The sequence below is a fragment of the Macadamia integrifolia genome, chromosome 14 (genome assembly GCF_013358625.1).
Source record: "Macadamia integrifolia cultivar HAES 741 chromosome 14, SCU_Mint_v3, whole genome shotgun sequence".
NCBI classification, from domain to species: Eukaryota; Viridiplantae; Streptophyta; class Magnoliopsida; order Proteales; family Proteaceae; genus Macadamia; species Macadamia integrifolia.
The window spans coordinates 6,630,144-6,645,167 of NC_056570.1; the positions used below are offsets into that span (position 1 = coordinate 6,630,144).

General features: G+C 35.7%; 1 protein-coding gene across 1 annotated transcript; it reads left to right on the forward strand.

The window, feature by feature from the left end:
• The first annotated feature begins 1,987 nt into the window (after positions 1 to 1,987).
• On the forward strand, positions 1,988 to 11,501 carry LOC122060476 (disease resistance protein RPV1-like). Its single transcript, XM_042623572.1, has 8 exons — positions 1,988 to 2,484; positions 3,220 to 4,321; positions 4,453 to 4,734; positions 4,864 to 6,672; positions 7,442 to 7,665; positions 7,756 to 9,543; positions 10,016 to 10,117; positions 11,233 to 11,501. Exons 1-4 carry the CDS (start codon positions 2,417 to 2,419, stop codon positions 6,637 to 6,639), a joined length of 3,228 nt encoding a protein of 1,075 aa, XP_042479506.1. The 5' UTR covers positions 1,988 to 2,416; the 3' UTR covers positions 6,640 to 6,672; positions 7,442 to 7,665; positions 7,756 to 9,543; positions 10,016 to 10,117; positions 11,233 to 11,501.
• The last annotated feature ends 3,523 nt before the right edge of the window (positions 11,502 to 15,024 follow it).

A 15,024-nucleotide genomic window follows, 5' to 3' on the forward strand; every position in this document is an offset into this window, starting at 1 on the left:
TTTATTTATTTTCTTATAATTATTCAGAACAGATCAGGTTCTCAGATTATTTTCTGTGTGAGACTGATGCACATAAATAGAATCTGCCCAAGAAAAATTCCTAAGATAGATTTCATTTATGTGAATCAGATCGTACAAAAATGATTCTCATACACAAACTTAATCCACACTCACAATTATTGACCAAAATAAGTCACCAATAATATTTTTTTCTCAGGGAGTGAGAGAAAAGAGCATGCCTTCGTTTTCGTATTGTGTTTTTTCTATTCTTTTCATTTTCTTCCCAAGTGTAGATATGATATATTTAAACCTCCACCCCTTAACCCTCCAAACAGTTCTATCCTTCCCTTCAAGAGTAGATCCCATGACTTCTTGTGACCCCTTCTACCTATTGGAATGTTAACTAACATTAACATATTTATCAGGCAATTCATATCGTCACAAGGCACAACTATGTGGACCATTAAGAGATTGTTCCCCTACTTTGATGTTAAGTTTCAGCACAAGTGATGCTTGCCAAATTGACAAAATGAATTTTTTATAAATCTGAGATTATGAGTGCATTATACTTGCAAATACATGAGAGGGTATAGGATTGAATTTGTGTTTCTATTGTCTTATTATGTAATTAAGGGAGATTTGGGATTTTTGAGCTATGGGTTTTGGGCGAGTGTTCTTGCCACAATTTGGTTGTTCTTGAGAGATCTCTTCTGTAACTTTTATTCCATCATATAGTGAATCATATTCTTCTTCTCCCAAAGACATAGCACACCACATCAATGTAAGAACCTCGTTAAATCTTTGTGTCATCTTGTTTGAATCTTTTATATTATGTGTATTTATTGGTGTTTACTCTCACACTTTGTTTTGTTATTTTGAGTAATTTGGTTAAACTAAAGATTCTATCAATTATCTGATAAATGAAACCTATTTTTAAATAATGGAGTAATTTTTTCTTTAAGGCTATGTTTGGTAGCCAAGAGAAGAAAAGAGAAGAGAATCAAGAAAAGATAAGAAAAAAAATGAAATGGTGAGAAAAAAAAAAAAATATGTATGTTTAATTGGTTACCATTAGAAGAAAAGAAAATAAAAGTTTTTGCATGTTGTCATGTTTTCTTGTGGTTGTGGTAAGATTATTATTATTATTATTATTTTGAGCAAAAGAAAATTTCACAATTCTTAAGGTAAATTTTGAAATTAAAAAACTAAAACTTCTCTTGATTCAAGACATGCCAAGCACAAAGAGAATTTCTTAAATCAAGAAAAAAGTATAGTTTTCTTTTCTTTTCTACTCTTGACTATCAAACTTAATCTAAAATTTCTCTTATAACCAATCGATACTATTTCCTAGGTATCCAATGGGCATAGTCATCTCTCCCTTTCCCGTAGCAGAACTAAATGGTCATTGATCCAAAGAATCTTTTGATGTGTTTTCGATGACCATTGGAGTTCATCTATGACATTCTTCATGGTTGGATGAAGTAGATCCTAAAGTGCCTTTCTTTTCTTGATCATGTGTCTTTGATATCAAAAATCTTTAGATGTGTTTCCGAGGTGGTTGTCTTGTCCAGAAAATTCTGTGAAACCTCGTGCTCATCTGGAGAAACAAAAAGGTGCAAAAAGATAATCAGGAAAGTGGTTGGAACGCTACCAAATTAATATTAAAATATAGAAATTAAGAAGAAAAAGCATCAAGGTTCACACCAAGAGGCAAAAGGCATGCGACAAAAGTTACCAAACTGTGTAAACGTGCTAATCTGGAGAAACCGAACCGGATTTAAATAAAAAAAAAAAAAAAAAAAATGAGCTCATCCAGAGAAAACTGATTACTGAAAAAATAAAGAAATGCTTGTTTGGCATATGCATGACATAATAAGGGAAAAACAAGTAAACACTACGATTACTTGCTAAGAAGTTTTTGCTGCTACTTCTTAGCTATTTGATCATAGTAAGAATGGAAGCTCCTCCTCCTCCTCATCATCAGGCCTCTTCTTCTTCTTCTTCTTTTCCTTCAGCTTCTTCTGGTTCGAGTAGTATTACTTATGAAGTGTTCTTGAGCTTTTGTGGCAAAGATGTTCGCTTCAATTTTGCCGATCACCTCTACAATGCGTTGGTTGAGGATGGAATTCGAACTTTCAGGGACAAGGATGAACTCCACAAGGGAAACGAGATTGGCCCGGAACTACTCACTGCAATCCAGGAGTCAAGAATCTCAATTCCCATCTTCTCGGAGAAGTATGCATGGAGCAAATGGTGTCTCAATGAGCTAACCCAGATATCTGAATGCAGAAGAAGGAGGAATCAGATCGTGTTGCCCATTTTCTACAAAGTAGAACCAACGGATGTGAGGAACCAGAAAAGGAAGTATGAGGAAGCCTTTGAGGAACACCTGCAGAAGGGCTTCCACGAGACTGACATGCAAAAGTGGAAGAAGGCTCTGAGAGAGGTCGGAGAATTGGATGGATGGCATGTCAAGGAGGACACGTAAGTCCAACACAACTTCCGTTTTGGTTTGTTCCATATTTAAGGCCGGCCAAGTAATTATATTTGCATGATTAGAACCACTGCATCTGATTATATTTTACAAAAGATTTGATTTCAATATCGGATTCATGTAGTAGACCCCATTTAGTTGGGATAAGGTTATGATTGTTGTATCTAATTTTTTGCCCCTGAACAAACAAAATGAATGGATTTTTCCAAACATATTTTGATCTTTATATTAATACTATTGAATGTATTCAGAAATACTTTCCAGCAACATATGGATCATGAAATTTGTATTATTGAAATTATTTAATGTATCAGAGGAAAATATTTGCTGTCCTCTTTTTTTTTTTTTTTTTTTTTTTTTTTTTTCCTTTGGTAGGAGCTTTTCATTTATTTTTAATATGTATTCACTTTTAGGAAAAATAATTTATGTTTAAGAGTACTTGAGAAAAAAAATTATTGGACTAAGGGCCAAAAATGTAAACAAAAGGTGAGATCTTGCTTATCATTTTCCTTCACTGTACTTGCTACTATATTTGCTCACTTGTGAAAATTCTTGGTGGAGAATAAATAGAAAAATAAGACAAAAATACATAGTACGACTCGCATAATCTACTTTAGTTCACATGATTCACATGTGGTTTCTTCTATGTCGAATTTTTTGATTCCTTTCCTTCTTTGCATTATTCATCACCAAAGTATTTATTATTTTTTATTTAAATTATGCAGGTATGAAGGGGAGTTAATAAAAGAAGTTGTTAATACAGTTCGAAGTGAATTGAACAAGAGACGCTCAACCGTTTCTAACAACCTAATTGGAATCCAATCTCATATAGAAAAAATGTTGAAGTTATTAGATATCAAATCTGACAAGAGAACAATTGTGGGCATCCATGGCCTCGGTGGCATTGGAAAGACAACAATCGCTAGGGCTATCTATTATGAAGTCTTGAATCACTTTGAAGGTTGTTGTAGCTTTATTGCAGATGTTCGGGAAAGTGCTCAACAATATAAAGGACTTGTTCATTTGCAAAAACAACTTATCTCTAATATCTTGAAACAAGAAAATCAAGATATTGATAGTGTGGAGGATGGAATTTATGTGATTCAACAAAGATTTCATGCAAAAAAGGTTCTTATTGTTCTTGATGATGTGGATCAGAATATTCAAGTAGAATCTTTAGTTGGGGACCACGAATGGTTTGGCCTTGGAAGTAAAATTATTATCACAAGTAGAGATAAGGATATTTTAATTTCTCGAAAAGCAGATGGGATTTATGAGCCCAAAGTAATGGATGCAAATGATTCTCTTCAACTTTTTAGCCATCATGCATTTAGAAGGGACCAACCTCCAGAAGATTATTTGGATCTCTCAAATGCTATGGTACAAACTACTGGAGGACTTCCCTTGGCTCTTCAAGTTATAGGTTCATCTTTATTCAAAAAGAAAAAATCAATATGGGAAAGCATGCTAAAGAAGTTGCAAAAAGTACCTGATAATGATGTTATGAAAAGTTTGAAAATAAGTTATGATGCATTAGATGATGAGGAGCAACAAATGTTTCTTGATACTGCTTGTTTTTCCATCGGAATGGATAAAGATATTGCATGTCACATATGGGATGGGTGTGGTTTTGCTTCTCAAGTAGGATTTGATGCTCTTTGTGTAAAGTCATTGGTAACGATTAACGAAAAAAATGAGTTAAGAATGCACGATCAGCTTCGGGATCTTGGAAGGGAAATTGTTCGTCAAGAGAACAAAGATGATCCAGGAAAGCGTTCTCGATTATGTTTTCAAGAGGAAGTCTTGGATGTAATCAATTCAAAGAAGGTATGAAATAAATATACATTTGTTATTCTTTTTTGTCAAGAGTTTGTGAATTAGTTATTTAATGTCTTTTTCTTGGTTTATTATGACAATCTTGATTTGGCACTAATTCATTGAGGTTCTCTATTTTGTAGGGAACAAGTAATGTTAAAGGACTCATTATCGACTTCAGATGTACATCGATGAGCCAATGTTTGATGAGTGAAGGATTTTCTGCAATGACAGGCCTAAGATTACTCCGAGTTGATTATGCAGAGTCTTCTGGGAACTTCACCAATTGTGATCTGAGATGGCTTAGTTGGAGAGGATGCTCTGACCAATATGAACTAATGAATTTTTGCCCACAAAGACTGGCTGTTCTTGATCTATCACATAGTAGTATAACCAAAAACTGGATGGGTTGGAACTACATCAAGGTCTTGAAGAACTTCTCTCTTTTATTTAATTTTTTTTATATCAGAAGTCTTTAAAAAAAAATTCAAATTTTCTTTTAGTTTTTCTAAAGCTAATGAGGTAACCTATTATATATGTATTCTATTTTGCAGAAGGCAACAAATCTAAAAGTTCTAAATCTCACATCTTGTGATCAACTATCTAGTACTCCTGAAGTTTCAGCAAATCAACTCTTGGAGATATTGATTCTTAAAGGCTGTAGAAATTTGAATGAGATTGACACATCCATTTGTTGTCTCACAAACTTGGTCATATTAGATATGGGTGACTGCAACACACTGAAGGGTCTCCCAAGTGAAATTTCAAAGTTGACTTCTCTCCAAAAACTTAATTTATTTGGATGCAGAAGTCTAGTGAAGCTGCCAGAGAAATTGGGCCGCATGATATCCTTGATAGAACTTGATTTAACCTGGTGCAAGAGTTTATTGGATCTCCCAAGTGATATTGGCCAGTTGACTTCTCTCCAAAATCTTGAATTATGTAGATGCGAAAGTCTAGTGAAGCTGCCAGAGAAATTGGGCCGCATGATATCCTTGACAAAACTTAATTTATATTATTGTAGGAGTCTATTGAATCTCCCAAATGAAATTTGCCAGTTGACTTCTCTTAAAAACCTCAATTTAGCTGAATGCTTCAGTTTGGCCAGCCTTGATTTTAGTCACTGCAGCACTTCAATTGGATACATCACATCAGGTCTTCCCTCCTCAAGTTTGAGCAGTCTTGAGGTTAGTGAGTGCACTTCAATTCAATACATCTCAGGTCTTCCCTCAACTTTGATTGAACTAAATGCTAGATATTGTGAGTCGATGGTAAAACTATCGAGTACATCAGGAGGCTTGAAAAATTTAAAGACATTATGTCTTTATAACTGCAATAGCCTAAAAGAAATTGAAGGTGTTGATGAGAAATTGGACTCCTTAGAGTACTTTAACATTGGAAGATGTTGTTCATTGAAAAAATTACCAAAATTGACAGTGTCTAAAAATTTAACGAGATTATTACTCCATGAGAACAACTGCATATCCGATTTTGAAGGTGAGGGTATGGACTCTCTGGAGGAGTTGTGGATATGGAAATGCAAATCATTAAGAAAAATACCATATCTGCGAGATTCAAAAAGGTTGAGGATAGTAAAAATCGAATTTTGTCCGGAGTTATCAGAGATTGAGTGCCTTGAGAACTACGAATCTTTACAAACATTATCAATTGTCAAGGCCTCATCATTGAAAAAATTACCAGAGGATATCTCAACCGGCCTGAAAAACCTAAGCTATCTTAGAATAAGTGGGTGCTTTTCGATAGAAAGATTACCTGATCTTTCAAAGTCAAAAGAGTTGAGGGAATTACATATTGGATTTTGCAAATATTGCAAAGATTGCAAAGATCATAGACTTTGTCAATATCACGGTGAGATTAAGGATTGGGAGAGCTTAACCGAAATTCGGGGCCTCGAAAAATTGGAGTCGTTGCGAGAATTGGAAATAGCAGGATGCATAGGCATTCAAAGATTACCGGATCTGTCAAACTTGAAAAACTTGAGGGTGCTATCAACAAATGGTTGCAAGAAGCTAGCTGAGATTCAAGCTCGCAATGGGTTGGAATATTTGGAAGACTTGGATGTTAGGGGGTGTATATCCTTGGAAAAACCACCAGATCTGACAAAGTCGAAGGAATTGTGCTTCCTAAATGGTGAAGAATGCAAGGACCTTACTGATATTGCTCGAGTAGCACTCTTGAATGATGGTTTGTCAAACCCATCGGAATCGGATAGTGACCCACCGGAATCGGATAGTGACCCACCAGAATCGGATAGTGACTCGCTGGAATCGGATTGTGACCCGCCAGAATCGGATAGTGAATCTAAATGAATAAATTTATTTCACAAGACAAATTTATTCAAGGTACCTCTCTCTCTCTCTCTCTCTCTCTCTCTCTCTTTTGTTAAGGCTCCATTACCTCTGTAAAATTTTGAGCTTTTCGGCCCTCTACTCTCCTATTTTTTTTAACTCTAATAAATTCTTATTTTCTAAGAAAATTTGTCATAAACAAATCTTCTCAACAAAAAAGAGTCTTTTAGGTTGGGCAATTGTGATTATTACTTAAGGATCTATTTGTGTGTGTATTTATGTTTATTTGTTGTGATAACTGACTGACGTATAGACTATTTTTTATTTCAATAGCCTCTGTCTGCTGTTTGCGTGATATGGCTTTAATTTTTATTTTCTTTAACTCTAAGAAATTCTTTTTTCCTATAAAAAAATTGATATTAACTAATCTTCTCAACCAAAAGGGGCCTTGTAGGTGACCATATGTGATTATTACCTAAGGAAATTAGATCTTGCAATGTTTTGATTTGGAAAAGGACAAGGAGAGACCAATCAACGCAAAGCTGTTGGGTGAGTCCACCCTCCTTCCGATTGGCTGCTCAAGTAGCAAGTGTCCTTCCCAAAAGACACCCCATGCAAATTAGTCCAAGGTGTAGCTTGCAAGTCAAAGTAATATCCAAGTTACGGAATTTTTTCTGAGACCTTACTAGAATTAATTGTCAAGCTAGATTCAGTCTATATATTTGTCCTTCTATCCAAGTTATGGAATTTTTTCTGAGACCTTACTAGATTTAATTATCAATCTAGATTCAGTCTATATATTTTTCCTTCCATTCATGGACAGGTTCTTCAAGAAAATACCTATATATATATATATATATATTCATCTAATGCTCTAGCTCCTTGGAGTACATCCAAAGTAGAAGTTGTGTGTTTCCTCTATTTGGGAGAATGCTGAGTTGCGAAGTGAGGTGAGAAAGAGTCTTGAAGAATAAAATGAAGAAATCTCTTCAATGCAGTCCCAACTCAATATGTTAATGCAATCCAGCAGTCACACAGATCACAGAGGTTTGTTCTTTCACTCTGATTCTCTACATCTTATAATGCCTTTATTATGGCCTGTTTATCTTTCATATTGACAATATTTCCATTTTTTAGGCTTTAAATCATGAAGATTGTCCCTCACATAAATAGCATTTATGTGATCATGTTGATCCAAAGCTGGAGGTGAATGGCTGGATTTAGTATTCTTGATTATATATTTCAATGTCGACATAAATATGCTTTTAGTAACTGAACCAATATATGGAAGAGGAAGGTAACCCTTGGATGCAAACCTCATTCGACATTTGCATACTTTCATTTCATCAGGTATCTTCGATGGCACTTGCTTGACTTGGCACCGTTTTTTTAATACATGCCCATGCTCTCAACTGCTGAAGGGCACTAGCTTCTATAGCATGCTTGTCTGTGTATGCATTAGGCCGGTGCTATAACATGAAGAGGAGAAGCAGCCAATGGAGTAAGAAAGCAGCCAGAGCTTTCCTTCTCTGAACATCACTCCTCAGGCTTAAAATCTGCCTACTTCTCCTTTGAAATTAACTCTCAAGATGGAAGCAGCCAAAAGTGCCATTGTTGTACACAGAGTGACATGTCTATAGCTGTTGGTTGTTCGTTATTTCTTCACTGTTGGCAATGGAAATGGGTGAGGTATCTAGCAGATGAGTCTAGTTACTTAATCCTTATGTACCTTGGTGATAATGATCTTGAAATTTAACGACAAATATTTTCTTATTACTTTAGGTCTCAATTTTTAATGGATTAATTCAACAATCTTCATAGATCTTTATCATGTCAATCTCTCTCTGATATCAGGTCTAGCAATTAACATGTATAATAAAGCTTCAAACAGTTTTTGCTTACATATGTCCTTCTCTTATCACTCTAGAAGAAAAGAATGTTGCCCAGTTTGGTGAGAAGTGAAGCGATATCAAATCTTCGTTGGTAAAATGAAGTCAAATTAAAAAAGCAGAGCAACCTAACATTAGGGGAGATTTGGTTTGAAGTGAATTGGAAAGGGGTTTTATTTCAATTTTTGGATTTTCACACACACTTCACTTGAATCACTTCTAACCAAATAGATCTGGAGGTTACAATCAATTCTCTCAGACCAAATAGGAAGCTACCTCTATCTGATTGAAAGCTTGAAACCTGAAAGGATCTTCAGTCCTTTGCTCCCTCGTCGTTCTTGCAGTAGTACAACTTCACTTCAGGTTTAGCATGTCCTTCTTCACTAAGGTAGCTTGGGCCTTGGACTGGTAGTGAGAGTAATGAATAGCTGTGACATTTAGGATTTTCCCTCCAATGTAGTTAATGGTCCAAGAGAGATCCACATTGTAATTTCTCTCCCACACATTCATTCACTCACTGTATTTAAATATGAGTTGCGAACACAGATATTTAACCACCTCAAAAAGAAACCTGAGGAAACACAAAGGGATAAGACAATGCATGTGTAGATCCTCACCCAAGCAATGGGAGATGATACTCATACCAAGTGTGCTTGGTAGGAGTTGGAGTATGTCCAAAGGATTTAATGGGGCAATCAAGTAAAAACTGTGTTTCCTTTATGTGGGAGAGCAGAGTTGAGAAGTGAGGTGAGGGCTTTGTGAGAGGAAGTCTTGAAGAACAAAACCAATAAATCTCTTCAACGCAGTCCCTACTTAATATGTTAATGAAACTTGCGGTAGGAAACAATCCAGCAGGCACACAGATCACAGAAGTTTGTACTTTCATACTGATTCTAGCTCTACATCTTATAATGTCTTTAATATAGTCTGTTTATCTCTCAAATTCACAAAATTTCAATTTTTGTAGGCTTCAAACCATGAAGATCCTCCCTCAAATGCATACCATTCATGTGATCACTTTTATCCGAAGCTCGAGGTGAATGGCATTTTATTTTTGTATTTAATAAATTATCATTGACTACAAGTAAAAGATTATGTTTTCTGAGGCAATTGCACAAGCTGGTTTTTAGTTTTCTAATGTCACTCTATAGGTAATGAGTTTCATGGATATAATTAGTTATCATTCAATTGGATGGGACGGATATATGTTGGACCAATTCGATTGTTTTTTTATATCCTACCTACCTAAGAAATCATCTATTCATTTGGTTAACAGAGGTAATAAGGTTATGTTAGCTTCACCCTTCTCTAAATCAAGCAATTCTGTAATGCTTGATTTGTACGTCATTTCTTGTAAGTTATGTTCTCTTGATAAAATGTTGCCCCTAGCTTTGGGTCCCTAAGTAGCTAGAAGTTGAAGAAATATTGGTCTTCAAAACTATAATTCTGTTCTTATAGTGACTTACATTTTATTTGTTGGATTGATTGTGTGTGGGCATCTGTTCCAGTTGCTGTGTTATACCGTGCTGTTACGAGTGGGAACTGGTAGCAGAAAATAGGAGGAGAAAGGATTTCTCTTCGGTGCGTGGTTCAAACAGATAATGAAGCAGGTTCTGTTAAACAATCTTCTGTTCTTACATTTGATTCTCTCTATACTGTATCTTGATGGATATCCAAATATTGTTGGTTGTGAAATTCTGAGTTATAGAGCAGGGGCACTATCAGTTAAAATTATACTGAAAGATAAGATGACAAATCTGAAAAGGCTTAAGACCAATATGATAGGATCTTGATATATTTCATAGTAAATTTGCTCCCTTGAGCCTGAGTCTCAGCTTCTCCCTAAAGCAGAAGCTGAATTATATGCCATGGACATGATTTGATGAATTACAGTGGCTACTATAGCTCTGTTCATTCTGCAAATTTCATATTTCTAAGACATCAAAAATCTATAGGACATTAGGACTTGCTTTCCTAAGCTATCTAAGATCACTGCAAAGGGTACTTGACTCCAATTACATGTGATTCATGATTCTGATTTACATAAAATTGTATTATGCTCCATCTGATAAATTTGTAGTTGGGTGGCTGAACATGGAAAGTTGTCCTTTGTGAGGAATGACTGATGGAGTTTTGCAAGACTTGCTTAGAGCCTCAACTGAAGTGTTGGGCAGTAGATCTTTTTGGGTGTTCTTATATATATAGCTGTTTGGACTACTGAGAAAGCCATGGTTGTGAAGAGGTTCAGGCATATGTACAAATTGGGCAGGGTAGATTTTCAAGAGCAAATTAGAAAAAAGGCTTGGGAGATTCATGTTCATCTGTATCCCACCACCATGGCAGAGAGTTGTTGTTGTATATCACCGGTTTTGGCAGATGTCTCCTCTTCCATCCTCCTCATTTTCTTTCTTTTCAGGTATTTTGGTTTTTCCTTTATTTTCATTGTCAAAATCTTCTTTTAGAAATCCCATTCCCCTCAAAAGGCCCAACCCTCTTTGCTTTTTCCCCTTGACTCATTACAAGTTGAGAGAGATGAGCTTTTGTGCCATGGCACTTGGTTTTTAACAATGGAAATCTTATTTCATCTAATTTTTAGAGTTTTTTAGAGATAACAAACTTGATGTTTATTGTAACAGTTTTGCTGAGTGGATTGATCATTGGTCAATCACAGATTCCATCAATTTTATTCTTCCACAGGAATTAACTTTGACTCATTCATTGGCAGGACATCAATGGCCTTAACTGCCCATTGTGACTCTTGTGACCTGACAATTTAAGCTGGTGTTGTTCCTACCATGGAAGTTTTTTCCAAAGTTTTGGTCTGCAAATTCGATTGATGTGATGTCTTCACTGTTTGGGGCTGATATAATTCACATTTTGTTGGTAATCCCTAATATAATTGTGGATCATATGGCGTTTTTACTCTTTTGGGTGTAAAGAAAAGATGGGACAAAGTTTACATTTTCTTAGAGAACTCATATTATTGTTATTCCATTCTCATTGGCCTCTTCTTTGGTTAGACAATCAAGTTGTAATTTCAGTCTCAGAAGTCATGTGAGGAAGTGAAATGTGATGTCTGTACATATTGAAATACACTGTAACCCAAACCAAGGTCTTGGATGCAAGCCCAGCTTGGCCAAACGTGACCTTGGGTTTTACCATTCTAAGCTCAAGCCCACAACAAGCAATATTATTTTAGCCTACAATCAAGATCGAACTATGTTGGGCTACCTCAAAAATAGCCCATCAATGATGATGCTAATGTTGTAAAATTAAGGAGAAAAGAACGCTAACCCACCTCCCCCCCCCCCCCCCGGGTTGTGCACTCCCGCTTCCGGACACAACGGTGGTGATGGTAGTTCACTCTGATGTGTAGCAAGGGTACAGTAATATTCAGATTTGGTAACATGTGAGCACATCAAACCTACTGAATTATGGCATCCACTGAGTTAAATCGCAAAAGAGGAATCCTACTGAATTCAAAACCTGTTGGTTGTTCTTCACGTATAACTGATATCAACCAAAAAGAATTAGAGGGAGGAAAGACAAAAGGGAAGAGGGTAAAAACAAATTAACCAAAAGCAAAAAATTTATCCATTTTCCTGTCAGAAAAAAATGTTCTCTCATTGGCTGTGTTTAGAGAACTCTTTGGATGGGCATGGTTAATTTTTTCATGAGTGGTTGATGCGATAATTCTCACCATTTGACATGCAACGAATATTTTCGATTGATCACAGTAAAATTTCAGACCTAAATTAAATCAGTTACCTCGGTTGTTATAGTATACTAGGGGTGTAAGTTTAGCCCTGACGATCCAAACCCGCCCTGAGCCAAAACCCTGTCTAACCCGACTATGAGGGTCAACCCAACCCAACCCTGTGTGGGGCTAGGCTGGGCCTAAGCCCGACCCTAACCTGCCCTAAGTCTAACACTGATTTTATTGTGTTTTGTAGAATGCAAGTGTTACTATTAGCCAAGGAGTTTATTGTTGTTGTCATTGAGTTTCTTGTGTAACATGAATATGATAGAGAACAGTATAGCCAAAAGAGAGTACAAGGCCAAAGGGAAAACCCATCTCTACACTCATGAAATAAGGAATGAGGAGAGGTGGGGGCTTGCAGTACTTGAATTTCTTGGTCTTTATTATAGATCATGGTGAAATTCTAACAAAAATGAATGATTGGATTATATCTTAATATGTTGACTTTTGATGGAGGTGATTAAAAAAGGGTCACATGGAAAAATAGGGCACATAGAATCTCCATGAAAGAATGATAAAATATCATATTCAGTATAGTTTAATGGAGGAATTCATTTTAGGGTTTTAATTAAAAAATCGAGTCATTTTAGGAATTGAAATCGAAATTGAATCGTACTTATCGGAATGTGATTCCACTAAGAAGACCAACTAGGGTCAACCCGACCCAACTCGGCCCAATCTTGAGCCCAGTAGGGTTAGCCTAAACATGAACTCGACAAGATTGGGTTAGGGTTGGGTTAAGTTTTGGGACCTAAGGTTGGGTTAGGGTTTTAAGAAATCCGACCCAACCTAACCCTAATTCACCCCTATAGTATACCATTCTCTAGGTGATCCATGCATTTTCTTGGACAACCTCTTGATTCGTAATTTTACAATACGTACTTTATCTTTGTCACTTGATGAATTATGTTTAGCCTGAAATTTTATATGTGAACAACTAAAATTTTACACACGAACAACCAGAACTCGTTTGGGTCTGCGTCCACAAAATTTGTCATTTGCCATATGATACAACTATAAGTGCTTGTCTATAATAGTTTCTAAACGTTCGCATCTAGGAAATTATCAAATGAAAAATGGAAATGTAAATCAAGAAAGTAGTAGGAACCTTCCAGCCAAAAAAAAGAAGAAAAAAAAAAAAAGTGGTAGAAACCTTGCTTGCTGGACCATATGTGAGTGTGTGACTTTACTAAATTGTAAATGGTAGAGGATGAAGGAAAAATAAAAATGATTTTTTAATGACACCAAAGTGCCGGGGACAGTAATAATTCGAGAACGGATATGTACGATAATTAAATGGATCATACGGTAATAATATATTTCAAAAAATCCGATGCAATAAAACGCGTACGACAATGATACGTTACGCATTTAATATGTATTTAATACAGTTGCTCTATAAAAATCCAGGACTAAAAATGATTGTTTGAAACTAAATTATAATCTATCATGTTTTTATGGACACTAAAATTTAATCTGATTTTCCAATTTGAAATCATTTCCCATTCTTTTGAATTTTCACATTTAATATTAGTTACACTTAACCCCTAAAATGGGTATGGTAGAAAGAACTAAGAGGAGAATCAAACCTCATTTTGTCTCGTAACTTTTACATGTTCTCTTCTTCTTCTTGGTAAGAAAACAAGGTTCTAGAAGATGGAGAATAAGTGTTTGCAATCATTCATCTCAGAGAGGCGCTTGGATTTTCTTGAAATTTTCATAAGGGAACAATCTAAGACCGGTTACAAATCAATTTTAAGGCTCAAGAACCTCCTCCCTTCAATTCCTTTGATTTCTTAGATGCAATATTGCAAGAACAAAAGGATGAGAACATCTGTGTCATTTCCCTCTTTTTAATTCTTCTTATTGTCCGACTGCAACTATGTTTGTAAATAATTGTCGGACCAATTCAAATAGCGATTGTATGCTAAATTTCCTAGAAAGGTTTTCATTCCAACTCCTCTAGAAGAATCATGTCATTGGCCATCTTTGTCCATGTGAGTCACCTCTTTTGAATCTTTCTTACTTCTCGTTAAAATTATTTGCAGATGCAATTGCCCTCAATTGGATTTTCACCTACCAATGGGAAGAGAAATGGAGAAGAGGAAGGGTTGATTGGGTTTTCAATAATCGATGAGAAGAGAAATGGAGAAGAGAATAAGTGCAAGGGATATTAATGTCTTAACTATCGCCCTCGGTCGTTGGCCGCCGAGAACGGAGATGGAGGAGAAGAGGTCACTGGGGCAAGGGTTCCTCCTTTTTTTGGTTTACTTAGATGAGGGAAGAAGAAGGATTATAGTTTTGATCGATTAGGGTTCTTGATAGAAGACAAGGGTCGGGAATCGGGATTTGGCCCATTTGGGTTAATTTCATTTTTTTTTAACCCAAAAGCTGTATTGAATATGTAACGTATTATATGAGTATTATTCATATATAATACGGTTATCTTTAAAATTCGCATATTAAACGATTTTTTTGGATTGATACGCCAAATTATGAACTTTTGAATTAAACATTCGGATGCGTATATTATACATGTATAATACATGTATTTTACTAAGTATGTTCCAATCTCAACATCATTCCAATATCTTACACCATGTTTTCCACTATTTTTTTTTTTTTTTTTTTAATATACATATGAGCATAACGGTGGAAATCATGCGACAAGCTAGTGAAAACTGATCTGCCTATTCCTCGCTTAGAAGTTCTTGATAGTAGTAATACCAAAGATTGAATTACAACTTATTTACCCAC

What these genes read in the sequence shown, in the direction of transcription:
- LOC122060476 (XM_042623572.1), top strand. Translation starts at nt 2,417, where the DNA reads ATGCAAAAGTGGAAGAAGGCTCTGAGAGAGGTCGGAGAATTGGATGGA. An exon ending in TGGCATGTCAAGGAGGACAC is followed by an intron (nt 2,485 to 3,219) that starts GTAAGTCCAACA and finishes TAAATTATGCAG; the next exon opens with GTATGAAGGGGAGTTAATAA. An exon ending in ATGTAATCAATTCAAAGAAG is followed by an intron (nt 4,322 to 4,452) that starts GTATGAAATAAA and finishes TCTATTTTGTAG; the next exon opens with GGAACAAGTAATGTTAAAGG.